Source organism: Schistocerca piceifrons, chromosome 6 (assembly GCF_021461385.2).
Source record: "Schistocerca piceifrons isolate TAMUIC-IGC-003096 chromosome 6, iqSchPice1.1, whole genome shotgun sequence".
NCBI classification, from domain to species: domain Eukaryota; kingdom Metazoa; phylum Arthropoda; class Insecta; order Orthoptera; family Acrididae; genus Schistocerca; species Schistocerca piceifrons.
Genome location: NC_060143.1, coordinates 367380514 through 367398049, shown reverse-complemented (window position 1 = coordinate 367398049; position 17536 = coordinate 367380514). Strand labels below are relative to the sequence as shown.

The following is a 17536-nucleotide window of genomic DNA, read 5'->3' as shown; positions in this document are numbered from 1 at the left end:
GATAAAAATTATTGCATTTACAACCAACTGGTTGATATGGTAACAATGCCTAATACTTTTACTTTTCTATTAATGGAAAATGAAACAGAATATTGTCATGTCGAAATCCCGATCAAGTCCAAATCCGAAGGCAGGGTCCAGTGAAACACAACTGTTGGAACTAATAGCATGTTTCGTACTGACCACAACATACAGCCAGAACAGAACTGGATGGAGAATACAGCTATTTATACAAACACCAAATATTCCTATTTTTTATTCATTATTAAACCTACTCCTGCAATACCCCTATTTGATTTTGTATTTATAACCCTGTATTCACCTGACCAAAAGTCTTGTTCCTCCTGCCACCGAACTTCACTAATTCCCACTACATCTAACTTTAACCTAACCATTTCCCTTTTTAAATTTTCTAACCTACCTGCCCAATTAAGGGATCTGACATTCCACACTCCGATCCGTAGAACGCCTGTTTTCTTTTTCCTGATAATGACGTCCTCTTGAGTAGTCCCCGCCCAGAGATCCGAATGGGGGACTATTTTACCTCCGGAACATTTTACCCAAGAAGACGCCATCATCATTTAACCATACAGTAAAGCTGCATGCCCTCGGGAAAAATTACGGCTGCAATTTCCCCTTGCTTTCAGCTGTCCGCAGTACCAGCACAGCAAGGCCGTTTTGGTTAGTGTTACAAGGCCATATCAGTCAATCATCCAGACTGGTGGCGCTGCAACTACTGAAAAGGCTGCTGCCCCTCTTCAGGAACCACATGTTTGTCTGGCCTCTCAACAGATACCCCTCTCTTGTGGTTGCACCTACGGTATGGCCATCTGTATCGCTGAGGCACACAAGCCTCCCCACCAACGGCAAGCTCCATGGTTCATGGGGGGGGCTAAGAAATGAAAGAGGAGGCCGCCTGGTAGAGTTTTGCGCAGAGCATAACTTAATCATAGCTAACACTTGGTTCAAGAATCATGAAAGAAGGTTGTATACATGGAAGAATCCTGGTGATACTAGAAGGTATCAGATAGATTATATAATGGTAAGACAGAGATTTAGGGACCAGGTTTTAAATTGTAAGACATTTCCAGGGGCAGATGTGGACTCTGACCACAATCTATTGGTTACGAACTGTTGATTAAAACTGAAGAAACTGCAAAAAGGTGGGAATTTAAGGAGATGAGACCTGTATAAACTGACTAAACCAGAGGTTGTACAGAGTTTCAGGGAGAGCATAAGGGAACAATTGACAGGAATGGGGGAAAGAAGTACAGTAGAAGAAGAATGGGTAGCTCTGAGGGATGAAGTAGTGAAGGCAGCAGAGGATCAAGTGGAGAAAAAGACGAGGGTTGGTAGAAATCTTTGGGTAACAGAAGAAATATTGAATTTAACTGATGAAAGGAGAAAATATAAAAATGCAGTAAATGCAGCAGGCAAAAAGGAATACAAACGTCTCAAAAATGAGATCGACGGGAAGTGCAAAATGGCTAAGCAGGGATGACTAGAGGACAAATGTAAGGATGTAGAGGCTTATCTCACTAGGGGTAAGATAGATACTGCCTACAGGAAAATTAAAGAGACCTTTGGAGAAAAGAGAACCACTTGTATGAATATCAAGAGCTCAGATGGAAACCCAGTTCTAAGCAAAGAAGGGAAAGCAGAAAGGTGGAAGGAGTATATGGAGGGTCTATACAAGGGCGATGTACTTGAGGACAATATTATGGAAATGGAAGAGGATGTAGGTGAAGATGAAATGGGAGATACAATACTGCATGAAGAGTTTGACAGAGCACTGAAAGACCTGAGTCGAAACAAGGTCCTGGGAGTAGACAACATTCCATTAGAACTACTGACGGCCTTGGGAGAGCCAGTCCTGACAAAACTCTACCATCTGGTGAGCAAGATGTATGAGACAGGCGAAATACTCTCAGACTTCAAGAAGAATATAATAATTCCAATCCCAAAGAAAGCAGGTGTTGACAGATGTGAAAATTACCAAACTATCAGTTTAAAAAGTCACAGCTCTAAAATACTAACACGAATTCTTTACAGATGAATGGAAAAACTGGTAGAAGCCGACCTCGGGGAAGATCAGTTTGGATTCCGTAGAAATATTGGAACACGTGAGGCAATACTGACCTTACGACTTATCTTAGAAGAAAGATTAAGGAAAGGCAAACCTACGTTTCTAGCATTTGTACACTTAGAGAAAGCTTTTCACAATGTTGACTGGAATACTCTCTTTGAAATTCTAAAGGTGGCAGGGGTAAAATACAGGGAGCGAAAGACTATTTACAATTTTTACAGAAACCAGATGGCAGTTAAAAGAGTCGAGGGGCGTGAAAGAGAAGCAGTGGTTGGGAAGGGAGTGAGACAGGGTTGTAGCCTCTCCCCAATGTTATTCAATCTGTATATTGAGCAAGCAGTAAAGGAAACAAAAGAAAAATTCGGAGTAGGTATTAAAATCCATGGAGAAGAAATAAAAACTTTGAGGTTCGCCGATGACTTTGTAATTCTATCAGAGACAGCAAAGGACTTGGAAGAGTAGTTGAACGGAATGGACAGTGTCTTGAAAGGAGGATATAAGATGAACATCAGCAAAAGCAAAATGAAGATAATGGAATGTAGTCGAATTAAGTTGGGTGATGCTGAGGGAATTAGATTAGGAAATGAGTCACCTAAAGTATTAAAGGAGTTTTGCTATTTGGGGAGCAAAATAACTGATGATAGTCGAAGTAGAGAAGATATAAAATGTAGACTGGCAATGGCAAGGAAAGCGTTTCTGAAGAAGAGAAATTTGTTAACATCGAGTATAGATTTAAGTGTCAGGAAGGTGTTTCTGAAGGTATTTGTATGGAGTGTAGCCATGTATGGAAGTGAAACGTGGACAATAAATAGTTTGGACAAGAAGAGAATAGAAGCTTTCGAAATGTGGTGCTACAGAAGAATGCTGAAGATTAGATGGGTATATCACATAACTAATGAGGAGGTAATGAATAGAATTGGGGAGAAGAGGAGTTTGTCGCTCAACTTGGCAAAAAGAAGGGACCAATTAGTAGGACATGTTCTGAGGCATCAAGGTATCACAAATTTAGTATTGTAGGGCAGCGTGAAGGGTAAAAATTGTAGAGGGAGACCAAGAGATGAATACACTAAGCAGATTCAGAAGGATGTAGGTTGCAGTAAGTACTGGGAGAAGAAGCTTGCACACGATAGGGTAGCATGGAGAGCTGCATCAAACCAGTCTCAGGACTGAAGACCGCAACAACAAAAACAACAATTTTCCTCCTGGGTGATAAAGATCCATATATGAGCTAGCTACCTTGTTTCTTTGATCCTGGTGACAAGATATTTCACTTAGTCATCCCCAGTACTGCCCAGTCAAAATGTGATCAAAGTACCCATTGTCATTTCAGTCTTGTGACCATGAAGCAGAAAAAATAGTGTGAAGCCCATATGGTCTTGCTCCACTCTGCTGTGAGTGAATGTCACAGGAGACAATATTTTACCCCAGTCTTTCTGTTCAACATCAATGTTCATCAATAGAATACCTGCCAAAGTCTTATTGAAGTATCCTGTGAGGCCATTTATTTGCAAATGGTAGGCAGTTGTCATCCTATGGGTGATGTAACAATGTGAAATTACCTCTGATACTAGTTCTGACTTCGAAGTTTTTCCGGGATCAGAGATCATCATGCAGGATGCTCCATGCGTCAAAATGATGTCTTCTACAGTTTCTGGAGCCTCAGCAGTCAGCACAGCTTTGGTGGCAGCACAGCAGGTGAGGTAGTGGGTCCGCACTATTATCTATTGATTGTCATTTGTCCCCTTCAGTAACCTCTCCAAGAGGTCGAATACAGTTCAGTTGAATGTTGTTGCTGCAGCCAGAATTGGTATAAGATGCCCCAGAGATAACTTTGGCACTTGCTTCCATCATTTATATTCCTTACAATGGCTCACATAGTGTCATAAGTGACTGGTACAGATCTGGTCTGTAATACATGCGTCTGATTCTGTCTAGAGTCTCCATAAATCCCAGGTGACCAGATGTTAGAGTGTTGTGGAAATAGTCCAGAATAGCTGGTTGTAGACGGACTGGAATGAGCAACCATTTCTTCCCCATTGGATCATAGTTCCTCTTATATGCTGCTCCATTAAATAATTGAAATTTTCCCATGGTTGGTTCGTCGTCCTCCTCTAGTTTTCAGTACTCCCTCTCTTCAAGAAGGATGTCCTTTTATGCAGTGATGACCGAGATTTCATCCAAGCTGCTGTGTTCTGCCAAAGGAATCTTTGAAAGTCAGTTGGTATCATTGTGCTTGCATTCACTTTTGTACACCACTTTGATATCGTACTGCTTATGCCTCAGTGCCCGACTTGCCAGTCGACACAACGGATCTGTGCCAGTCATCTCAACGGATCCTTCATGCTAGTTAGCCACCATAAAGAAAGGTGGTCCCTCTAAACAGTGAATGGTTTGCCAAATAAGTACAGTCAGAACTTGTTAATTGGCCAAACCACTGCGAGGCACTCTTTCTCGGTTGTAAAATAGTTCTTCTTGGGCTTAGAGAGTTCCCTGAAAGCATGAACTGTCATCGTTTCAGCATCCTCCTGAATATGCACCTATCCCATATCCTCTAGTGTCAGTGTGAGGTCCTGCCTCGGCATTCTCGTGATACAATGCTAGGACTGAAGATGATGGTAGCATCACCTTAAGGACAAGTAAAGATCTTTGTTACACATTGTTCCAGGAAAATTTGGTGTTACCCTACTGCAGTTCTTGCAAATGATGTGCCTTGATACAGAAATCATTTATGAGTTGTTGGTAGTATGAGCACTTTCCAAGAAAACATCACACATCATGAATGTGCTGAGGAATCAGAAATTGTATGACTGCTCTTATTTTCTTTGGATTGGGACAGACTGAGTCACCATTCACTAGATGCCATTGGGTCTTTATTTCATGGGTGATGAAAGGCACTTCTCAGATTTGGGTGGAGGCCTGCAGTCTCAACACACTTCAACATGGTTGTTGTGAGGCTGAGATATTCTTCAAATGTGTTTAAAAGAATGTCTTCCAGACAGCAATGACATATCGTACATTTAAGGTGTTGAAGCAGGCTGTACTAATACATTCAAAGGTGACAGTCAAAACGACATAACTTTGAGTTCATAAAGGCTGTCAGGAGTTATAAAGGCAGTCCTTCTTCATTATAAGGACTGTAAGGAAGGACCAAGGACTCTCTAAAGGGTCAGTGACATCATCATGCAGCATCTTTGCCACTTCCTTCCGGATTATCCATCATTTAGTTGGAAAAACTATATGAATGCTGCCTGATTGATGGATGATCCCCAGTATTGATATTGTGTTTTACCATGGGCTATTTCATCTGACTTTTCCCCACTCTGGATCAGAAAGCATCCAAAATTGACGTGGAATGTTTATCATGCACTGATGGTGTTCCTCGATCAGGCTAAATCCTAGTGGCAGTTTAATAGTAGCTTTCTGCTCTGTGTTATCCATAGTGGCAGCGGAATATGAGTCTCCATCAGTAACACTTAGCTGCGCTTTCTTGAATGGTTCAGCTGTCCCTATGATCATACCTTAAGGGATGAGTTGTGGCTGCTCATGACACTAAGCGATCAAAAGTTCTACTTGACCATGTATGATGCTTATGATCATTATTGGCATATAGAATTTCTTTGTAAGCCTGAGTAGCTTTCTGAAATTGACAGAAGCTTCACAGTTGAACCAAACATCTCAGCTGATCACTGAAACTCTTCTCACTGATGATGGCATGATATCAATGTCTGCAACAGCAAACAGCTGCCCAGAACAATCACTATTATGTGTGCTCATTGAAGTAGTTTAATAAGTCTGGAGCTCTGATCTTCCACAGTCTATGATGCTTTCAATGCATCGATCTAAGAACTACATTATGACTACAAATTCAATAAGTCAGAAAATTTGAACCACTGTGTTCTGTCATTGATAGTTGCTCTAGCAGTACATGTTCCTGTTGGCTAGACATATTTTCCATTTGCGACTTTCAGCTCCATCACCTTCGTATTACATAACATACGCTTCTTTAGTTGGATGATAAGCACCCAACATCACAGAAACAGAAGCCCTTGAGCCGACTAGCACACTGTCATGTTGGCCATTGATGATGGTGTCAGTGAGATATCTTGACTTCTTGGTGACTGTCATCCATGGAGGACTTGCATCTGTGATGACCTCACCTCCATAGGTGGTCGCCTCACGTAGTTTTCCTGAAGTCTGGGTCCAAGCAAGTGGCTGGTACCTCTGTAGGGCAACGGGAAATTGCTGCGGAGCATTGGGGAGCGACTTTGTCCAGGGTGTGGCAATGAGCTTGTCCCAGAGTTCAATTATAATCAACTGTGGCTGACTGACATGAATAGAACTTTCTCTGCAGTATCATTCAGTGTGTACAGGGCATCTACAGTGAAAACACATTGGCAATGAGCTTGTCCCAGAGTTCAATTGTAATCAACTGTGGCTGACTGACATGAATAGAACTTTCTCTGCAGTAGCATTCAGTGTGTCCAGGGCATCTACAGTGAAAACACATTGGCAGGTTATTGTTTGTCCTCCAAATGCCTTTTCTTCTGTTGGGCATTCTACTTTGCACAGAATTTGGTTGTACTTGCATTGGCCGGAAGCTGGGTTGTTGTTTCACATTCACAGCGTAAGTCCAAGTTGACAGAGTCCATTCTTCCAGACACATTCAGCTTGTGGCACAGATTCATGGTAGAGATTGATTCACATCTTCTTCGACATTCTCTGTTGTCTCCTGATGTATCAGTTTGACATTCGAGGCTGCTTTCTCTTGTGTACTCTTGTCTTACTTTGTGACTTATGAGAGAGGTCTCATCTTACTCATTTTGTTGCTTTTTCATGACTTTCTAGCACCATTTGATGAATTATTCTGTTATTGTGGGATTCTGGATGAGAAGAGCTTGGAACATGTCTTCTCTGACTTCTTTAATCATTGTGTGATTTTATCAGCTTTTGTCATGTTATGAAGGTAGGCTCTGTTCTTCAATTGTTATTCTGCTAAGTGGACTTGCTGCCAATTGTTGCCAAATGTTTATGTAAGTTTGCCCAGTGATTTGTCCCAATTATTGAGCCATTGAACCACTGTTTGGCTGTCCCATTGAAGTAAATGTACACATTTGCCAAACACATCAAGTCATCCCACTTGTTGTATTTGGCAACTCAGTTGATTCCTTTCAGCCATTTTGTTAGGCCCTGACCAGTGTCTGCAGAAAAACGGATGCATGCCTGGTGCGCAACTTACTTATTGGTGTTTTGGTATCCATCTGTCTCCTGAATAAATGGATCTTAGGAACAATGTACTGCTTGTATTCTGGCTGCTGTCTATGTAGGCAACTGCCCCTACATTGCCTAAATGGAGCCACCAGTGTCTTGTTAAAACCATGATCAGATCCAAATTCAAAGACAACATTGTGAGTGAAGTATAACACATAGAACTAAAAGCACATTTATTGCTGACACCAACGTACAGCCAAAACCGAACTGACTTCATGAGCAGAGAGTGCTGTTATTTATACAAACACCGAATATTCAGAATCTTGTTATTTATACAAACATAAGATATTCCAGAAAATATAAACATTACAAATGTGAGACATTTCAGGAATCTTCTAGAAATGATAAATTCTAAACAGTAAATAATTGCTGGTTTCAGGGTTTGAACTGGTGACCAAAGAAAGTTAGATAGTACATTGCAAAATGCAGATACTGAATGTTTCATTTGGCTTTCATTTTTGTAGATTATACCTTTTGCAAGTTAGATGTAATGCAGTTCTTGGTCTTTTCTGTTATGTTTCGATTACTTCTGTTATTACAGTTGTCCTAAACTGTAGTGCATGTTGAAGTTGTGGGTACTTACATCCACAGCTGAAGAAATTCTGCAAAAAGAGTTTCACTTTATCTGCAAATCTTTGTTTGATAGAATGCTAGATACAATAGCCAACATCTAGCACACCATCCATGTACTATTGTTAATGTGATGCGTTGAAAAATAAAGATGAAAGACAATATAATTTGGCCTTCCATATTCAATCTAACGTAGGGAGTGGTTGACTTTTCCCGTAATAAATATGTTAAGATAAGCTAGTGAGGCAGTTTCTGTAGTTTCATAGCACATGAATAAGATTGCAAATTTTTCCATCTCACTATGAGAGACTGATAACATATCACATTGACATTAGTAACAACATGTTAGTTTGCATCTGATGTGCTCTTGTACTATATTTCTGTAAGTATAGTGATAGTTTTACTTGAATACAATATGTGTAGGTATGGACATGTGTATGAGAAGCTTCTTAAATGTCCTGTGTATTTTTCAAAATTCGTTTGAGACTCTTTCAAAGATTTGCTGCAGAATTCTAGAACATATATAGAGTTTGAACATATAATAAATTTCCTAGAGACTGAAAAACTTATGTCCATGAATGAGCATTGTTTTAGAAATCATTGCTTTTGTGAAACTCAGCTTGCCCCTTTCTCACATGATATAGTGTGAACTGTGGATGAAGGGCACAGGCAGATTCCATACTTCTAAATTTCCAAAAAGCATTTGACATGGTACCTCAGTGCAGAGTGCAGACTGTTAATGAAGATGTGACCATACAGAATAGGTACACAGATGTGCAAGAGGCTGCAAAACTTCTTAAGTAGTAGGACCCAGTATGTTGTCCTCAATGGCGAGTGTTCATCAGAGAGAAGCGTATCATCAGGAGTGCCCCAGGGGAGCGTGATAGAATATTGCTATATTTTTTAAATGCATATATTATCTGGCAGACAGGGTGGGCAGGAATCTGTGGTTGTTTGCTGATGGTGCTGTGGAGACAAAATTTCTGGTTGGTATGATGAATGGCAGCCAGCTCTAAATGTAGAAAAACGTAATGAATGCAGATGTATAGGAAAAACAAATCCATATATTTGGATACAGAATTAGTAGTGTCCTGCTTGATGTAATCATGTCATACAAATATCTGGACATAACATTGCAAAGCGAAATGGAATAGCATGTGAGGATTGTGATTCAGAAGATGAATTGTCGGCTTGGGTTTATTGGCAGGATTTTAGGAAAGTGTGGTTCATCTGTAAAGGAGGCTGCATATAGGACACTAGTGTGACCTATTCTTGAGTACAGCTTAAGTGTTTGGGGTCCACACTATGTCAGATTAAAGGGAGACATCGAAACAGTTCAGAGGCAACCTGCTAGAGTTGTTACCGGTTACCATAGCAAGTGCTATGGAGATGCTTAGGAACTCAAATGCAAAACCCTGGATGGAAGACGACATTATTTTCAAGGAACACTATTGGGAAAATTGAGAGAACCAGCATTTGAAGCTTACTGCATAATGATCCTGTGCCAGCTAACATACATTTTGCATAAAGGCCACAAAGGTAAGATAAAAGACATTAGGGCTCATACGGAGGCCTACAGACTTGCCCCTAGCTATGTCCGTGAGTGGAACAGGAAAGGACAAAACTAAGACTGATACAGGAGACCCTTTGCCGCACACAATATAGTGGTTTGTGGAGTATGTATTTAGATGTATATGCAACAATATTTGTGAAAAGGAAAGTTGCCACTCATCATATAGCGGAGATACTGAGCCACAGATGGGCACAACAAAAAGACTGTCACAAATATAACTTTCGGCCAGTAAGGCCTTCGTCAAAATTAGATGACAAACACACACGTACACACTCATGCAAATGCAACTCACACACACATTGATAGATGTATATGTAGACATAGATGTAGAAGCAAATATGAAGTATGTCTTTTTGAGTTGTGATCCACTGGCATACTGTCTATGTTATTATTTTCTTTGTTTAAAAATAGTCACGTTGTCACAGCCATACCTGTCTACTTTATAATTTCTTTTGTTTTCAAGGCCTCTCTTCCACAGTCACAATTTTAAAGTAATACTGGCATTATCTGGTCTTTTGAAATTGTAATAAAGCCTTATTTGGACCAGAAACATTTCATTTTATTTAATGCATCTTCAGTGGTCAGTAGGAGCCACAAAATAGACCACTGAAGATGCTTTCAAACAGCAAAACATATCTGGTCCAATTAAGTTTTCATTACAGTTGCGACAGGCAGAATAGCTCCTGTATTATTTCACATAATTTCTTTTGAGATTTACTCTGAAGCACCAAAGAAACTGATATAGGCATGCATATTCAAATACAGAGATATGAAAACAGGCAGAATGTGGCACTGTGGTTGGCAAACCCTTTATAAGTCAACAAGTGTGTGGCAAAGTTGTTAGATTGGTTACTGCTGCTACAATTGCAGGATGAGACGCTTGAAGTAGTAAATGAGTATTGCTATTTGGGGAACAAAATAACTAATGATGGTCGAAGTAGAGAGGATATAAAATGAAGACTGGCAATGGCAAGGAAAGGATTTCTGAAGAAGAGAAATTTGTTAACATCGAGTATAGATTTAAGTGTCAGGAAGTTGTTTCTGAAAGTATTTGCATGGAGTGTAGCCGTGTATGGAAGTGAAACATGGACGATAAATAATTTAGACAAGAAAAGAATAGAAGCTTTCGAAATGTGGTGCTACAGAAGAATGATGAAGATTAGATGGGTAGATCACATAACTAATGCGGAGGTATTGAATAGAATTGGAGAGAAGAGAAATTTGTGGCACAACTTGACTAGAAGAAGGGATCGGTTGGTAGGGCATATTCTGAGGCATCAAGGGATCACCAATTTATTATTGGAGGGCAGCGTGGAGGGTAAAAATCACAGAGGGATACCAAGAGATGAATACACTAAACAGATTCAGAAGAATTAAGTTTGCAGTAGGTACTGGGAGATGAAGAACCTTGCACAGGATAGAGTAGCATGGAGAGCTGCATCAAACCAGTCTCTAGACTGAAGACGACAACAACAACAAAGATTTAAGGGAGTTTGAATGTGGTGTTACTGTCGGCGCACAAGTGATGGGCCACAGCATCTCAGAGGTAGTGATGACGTGGGAATTTTCCCATATGATCATTTCATGAGTTTACTGTGAATATCAGGAATCCAGTAAAACATCAAATCTCCGACACATTGTGGGCGGAAAAAGATCCTGCAAGAATGGGACCAACGACAACTGAAGAGAATCATTCAACATGACAGAAGTGCAATCCTTCTGCAGATTGCTGCAGATTTCAGTGCTGGGCCATCAACAAGCATCAGCGTGTGAACCATTCAACGAAAAATCATCGATATGGGCTTTTGCAGCCAAAGGCCCACTTGTGTACCCTTGATGATTGTACGACACAAAGCTTTACCTGGGCTCGTCAACACTGACATTGTACTGTTGATGACTGGAAACATGTTGCCTCATCAATCCATGTGAGATGCCTTGCAACATGCTATTCAGAAGAGATCTCCACCCCCTTGTAGTACTACTTCAGACATTAGTCGAGTCCATGCCACATCTTGTTGCGGCACTTCTGCATGCTCATAGTGGCCCTACAAGATATTAGGCAAATCTTCCAGTTTCTTTGGCTCTTCAGTGTAGATATGTTCAAAATTTAGTACTGCACAGGGAATTTTATTAGGGTCTTTACTTCAAACTGTGGTCTGTCCTCTACTTTGTTTCAATTTTTACTTCCTCCAACCACTCAAATAATAATTTGATTTCTTCCACCATCTTGTTCATCTTTTTATCTAACTGAGATGACCGTTTAAGTATTCCCAGTGACCACATTTCCTTTATGTCTACCAGAAAACATTTTCAGCAAACAACCTTTTGGTTCTGTACTCATGTGACAGTTTAAAATACATAATGGACAATTGCTTAAAATGTACATAGTGTTGACTGGTGCCTTTGGTCCACTTATTGTGACGTTGTCGTTCCTAAGTGGTTAAAGTGTCTCATGATGATGTACAAACTGAAACTAGTGATGAAGTAACAATAAAAAGCTATCCATATTGTTCAGTAGTATTCCATGATTAGTATCTGAAGACTTTTGTAACAAAACATTTTTGTGGGCGTTTGTTTTACAGTCAATAATTTTTCAATTTTCACAGCTGAAGATTACCTGTACTGGGCTGACAGTGACCATGGAACAGTTACAAGAATCCGTCGTGATGGCACAGGCAGAGAAGAAGTTGTGGAACACTTTGAATCTATTGAGAATATTCCTATTGACTGGATATCAGGTAAGCTGTTTTAATCAGCATTTACAACTTTATCTAATTTTATGATTCACTTTATAAAACTATTAGTTGTGTGGATTTGTTTCTGCTTTTCTGAAAGATGCCATATATGAGTTCATTAAATAACAGTTCTTCAGAAAAGAACAGTTCTTCAGAAAAGAATTTTTATTTATAGGTTTAAATAGTATTTCTATCTTAACTGAAGATGTATTGTAGTCAGTATTTTGTGCATTGAAATAGTGACTATGGTAAAAATTTTCTGAACAAAAAGTGTAATGCTATACTAATAATTTAGCTTCTGTAAGCTTGAGTTTAGCTTCTGTAAGCTTGAGTTTATTATTTACAAAAAGAGAACTTGGTGCAGCACTGTTGTGCATTCATTGCAGCCCCTTAAACATTATAGATTTCAAACCAGCAGTAATATGAGTTTTTATCTGCAGATACAAAGAGAAGAGAGTCATGGATATATAGACAATTGGAAATAAAGGCTCATGCCCTGTTAGATGTTGTACAAATGGGTGAATGATAATTATGGAGAAGAATAAAGAGAGAGAGAGAGAGAATAATTCAGTCGGACTGGAGTGGAGGTGCTGTGGAAGAAAAGTGTGCACAGTTGCACAGTATTTGTAAATGTTTTCGTTGTTATTGTAATATCAAGCCATTTAAATAAAGTCGGAAAATCATAGGTTTCATTAAGTAGCATAAAAAATTACCCTTACAAAAAGGCAATGCCGATACCAGGTTTTAGAACCTAAGGCTTTGTCATCTACAAAAGAAGAAACTATATGGCAGGTGAGAGAACCTCTGGTTTGAAACCTAGTTTTTGCGTCCTCTGTATCTGAGTGAATGTGTGTGTGTGTGTGTGTGTGTGTGTGTGTGTGTGTAAATTTGGTGCAGATTGGTCAGTGTAAGTTTCATCTTATTTGTAAAGAAGTGAGAGCAAAGGTTGAGAATATTGGACTGAAACAATACAATAGCCAGCACATATTTGGTGATCTAGATAGTTCCATTGGTGTTTTAAGTCAGTTGAGTTTGAAACATATATGAAGGTTATTGATTATTCATGACACCAAAGCTATTCAAGAAACAGAATATTTTTAATGCAAGATAATCTCCTGGTAAGTGCATGGATGACTCACAATGGAGATAAGTAAAATTTTCCCAAAGCATCATAACCAAAGGCAAGACCATACTCAGTTTGAAATCATTTAGTTGCTATTGGGAACTCTCATTATTATATTCTCTATAGAGTTATAATGACAGTCAAGATAGACACAGACAATCAGGTACTGTCATCCCAATGAAGGCACTCACTGAAACTAAAAGGCCTGATAAGTCTTAAGCTAAGGTGACATAGTTTTGCTACTTACTTTTCTAAAGTTGTGTATTGAACACTTTGCAAGTTTATTGAAACAGTGAGCACTTACCAAGTGGCATCAGGAAGAAGTTCTCTCTGTTCTTCATAACAGAACCTAACTAAACATTCAAGTTTTTAGAATTTTGTTGAGGCATTCATCACATGTTTTTGTGACACTCCACACCTGTTTAGAGTTTATTGTTCTGGTACTTTCCTTCACTTTTTCTTCTCCAGCTTTTTTTTCAGTATCCTAAAATGCAATATGCTCTTGGAAGGCTCAAGGCGTTATGTTGAATCATGTGCATTGTATTAAATAATCTTAAATCATTCAGAAACAGGCTAAGAATAAATTATTCAGTAGTAAAAATTCTTGGAATATAGAAAGTTTTCACTCAAATAATTTTGTTCTGCCTTATTTTTTATAATTGGGTGTTTCTCTTATGAATAGTAATTTTAAAAATAGAGAATAGCCACATGAAAGCGTACCATTTTGGAAAAAATGTTGTTAAACAATTTTTTTCACAACTTTTTGTTATTGCAATTGCTTCTTGACAATGTTTAGCTACCACAATCTGTAAATCCACACTTTATCATGACACTCCTGCTCTCTCTCTCTCTCTCTCTCTCTCTCTCTCTCTCTCTCTCTCTCTCTCTCTCTTCCCTTCTCTCTCTCTCTCTGTGGGTCAGGAAACCATCCTTGTAACCATTGATGCCACGTCCTTATACACAAATATTCCGCACGTCCAGGGCCTCGCTGCGATGGAGCATTTCCTTTCACGCTGATCACCTGCCACCCTACCTAAAACCTCTTTCCTCATCACCTTAGCCAGCTTCATCCTGACCCACAACTTCTTCACTTTTGAGGGCCAGACATACCAACAATTAAAGGCAACAGCCATGGGCACCAGGATGGCCCCCTCGTACGCCAACCTATTCATGGGTCGCTTAGAGGAAGCCTTCTTGGTTACCCAAGTCTGCCAACCCAAAGTTTGGTACAGATTTATTGATGACATCTTCATGATCTGGACTCACAGTGAAGAAGAACTCCAGAATTTCCTCTCCAACCTCAACTCCTTTGGTTCCATCAGTTTCACCTGGTCCTAATCCAAATCCCATGCCACTTTCCTTGACGTTGACCTCCACCTGTCCAATGGCCAACTTCACACATCCGTCCACATCAAACCCACCAACAAGCAACAGTACCTCCATTATGACAGCTGCCACCCATTCCACATCAAACGGTCCCTTCCCTACAGCCTAGGTCTTCGTGGCAAACGAATCTGCTCCAGTCCGGAATCCCTGAATCATTACACCAACAACCTGAAAACAGCTTTCGCATCCCGCAACTACCCTCCCGACCTGGTACAGAAGCAAATAACCAGAGCCACTTCCTTGTCCCCTCAAACCCAGAATCCCCCACAGAAGAACCACAGAAGTGCCCCACTTGTGACAGGATACTTTCCGGGACTGGACCAGACTCTGAATGTGGCTCTCCAGCAGGGATACGACTTCCTCAAATCCTGCCCTGAAATGAGATCCATCCTTCATGAAATCCTCCCCACTCCACCAAGAGTGTCTTTCCGCCGTCCACCTAACCTTCGTAACCTGTTAGTTCATCCCTATGAAATCCCCAAACCACCTTCCCTACCCTCTGGCTCCTATCCTTGTAACCGCCCCCGATGCAAAACCTGTCCCATGCACCCTCCCACCACCACCTACTCCAGTCCTGTAACCCGGAAGGTGTACACGATCAGAGGCAGAGCCACGTGTGAAAGCACCCACGTGATTTACCAACTGACCTGCCTACACTGTGATGCATTCTATGTGGGAATGACCAGCAACAAACTGTCCATTCGCATGAATGGACACAGGCAGACAGTGTTTGTTGGTAATGAGGATCACCCTGTGGCTAAACATGCCTTGGTGCACAGCCAGCACATCTTGGCACAGTGTTACACTGTCTGGGTTATCTGGATACTTCCCACCAACACCAACCTATCCGAACTCCGGAGATGGGAACTTGCCCTTCAGTATATCCTCTCTTCTCGTCATCCGCCAGGCCTCAATCTCCGCTAATTTCAAGTTGCCGCCACTCATACCTCACCTGTCTTTCAACAGCTTCTTTGCCTCTACACTTCTGTCTCGACTGACATCTCTGCCCAAACTCTTTGTCTTTAAATATGTCTGCTTGTGTCTGTATGTGTGGATGGATATGTGCGTGTGTGCGAGTGTATACCTGTCCTTTTTTCCCCCTTAGGTAAGTCTTTCCGCTCCCGGGATTGGAATGACTCCTTACCCTCTCCCTTAAAACCCACTTCCTTTCGTCTTCCCCTCTCCTTCCCTCTTTCCTGATGAGGCAACAGTTTGTTGCGAAAGCTTGAATTTTGTGTGTATGTTTGTGTTTGTTTGTGTGTCTATCGACCTGCCAGCGCTTTTGTTCGGTAAGTCACCTCATCTTTGTTTTTTTATATATATATATATATAACAGTTTTCAGATAACACTGTGTTTCATTGTCTCTTTAAGACATTTGCTATTGGTAATTTCCCTCTCTTTTACTGGTAATACAAGTTATTCCTTTTGGTTTTAGGGTTGGCAGTTGACTGGATTGGCAAAAACCTTTACTGGACTGATCCAAAATTCAATATAATTGAAGTGGCCCGACTAAATGGCTCATGTCGCTATGTTTTGATAAATGGCAATCTGTCGAGGCCAGCAGCCATTGCCGTTGACCCAGTTGCAGGATTCCTTTTCTGGAGTGATATAGGCAAAGAACCAAGGTTGGAACGTTCCAGACTTGATGGTTCTGATCGAATAATTCTCTTAAATGACACTACCATCCATGTCAACGATATTGCTATTGATTATCAGGTGTGTTAATGTGTTCTGTTATGTATTTTGGTTTATGAATTGGAATAGTTCTTCTGTAAGTAGTTGCTAACAGTTGCTACTATAAGACTAACAGTTATTAGCTTATTGAAGAAGGAGTTAAATCACTACATTACCAAGAATAAATAAAATAAAAAGTAGGTGATTTTTGGGTCCTCAGATCAGTAAGTTGTCCCCTTATGAAGGCTTCTTTGAGGAGCTGTCTGAAGAGGCATCTTTTCAAATAGCAATATTCTATTCATACTGTCTTGTTAATTATTCTACATAATACATGAGAAACATGCAAACCTCATAGGCCAACAGTTCATTAACTTATTATAATGTAGTTACTTCTTTCGTTCATAAGCTCTGTCATGTATTCAAAGGGTTTATAATAAGATAATTACAACCTGCTATTTTAAAATATTTGGAGGATTATGTCTTTAGCTTATAAAGCAAATTTAAAAGAAATGTCCAATATTCTTACAAGAGATACTACTGGTCAAACCTGGCATAAAAAGTCATGTAAACATATGTGTGAAAACAAATAGTTGTTGAACTCGGAGCTAATGTGCTTTAGTCAAGATTTGACTATACTGAATGGTGTGGGCTGTCTTCCTGTTGGTGTTAATCACACATTTCTTTTTGTGTGTGTTTCTCTCTGTGCTTAGTTCTGTAACTGTTATTGTGTTATCATAGCTCTTAACAAATGTCTCATACTTTAGGCATTCCATATCTATTGTTAGGAGATGTGCTGCCCTCAGAACAAGATTAGTGTTTCTGTGGAGAGTGAACAATGTAAACTGTGAAATGGAGTCCTATTATTTCATGTGGGAAATGACAGGCATGGTATTCTGCTGTGGTTTAGCTTATGGCATTGATTAATAGTCACATGCCATACACCCCTAACAGCATCCACTGTATCACATTCCATCTGAAGGAATTTTTGGCATATTCGAGTGACTTGCAGACACCTGCTTATTCACAAAAGCACAAGGGATCATGATAGCCTTTGCACAGTTTGCAAGTCACATATGATGGAGTAAATGTTGCATTAAGTACAAGGAATTCGTGAAGCAAG

At 40.1% G+C, this 17536-nt stretch overlaps 1 protein-coding gene across 1 annotated transcript in view; it reads left to right on the top strand.

Annotated features, from left to right (window-relative positions):
• LOC124802490 (low-density lipoprotein receptor-related protein 1) overlaps window positions 1-17536 on the top strand; it is a 735000-nt gene that overhangs the window by 518898 nt on the left and 198566 nt on the right. The window contains exons 33-34 of the mRNA XM_047263305.1: window positions 12104-12235; window positions 16178-16458. Coding sequence (XP_047119261.1) covers window positions 12104-12235; window positions 16178-16458 — 413 coding nt within the window. The remainder of the gene's footprint in view (window positions 1-12103; window positions 12236-16177; window positions 16459-17536) is intronic.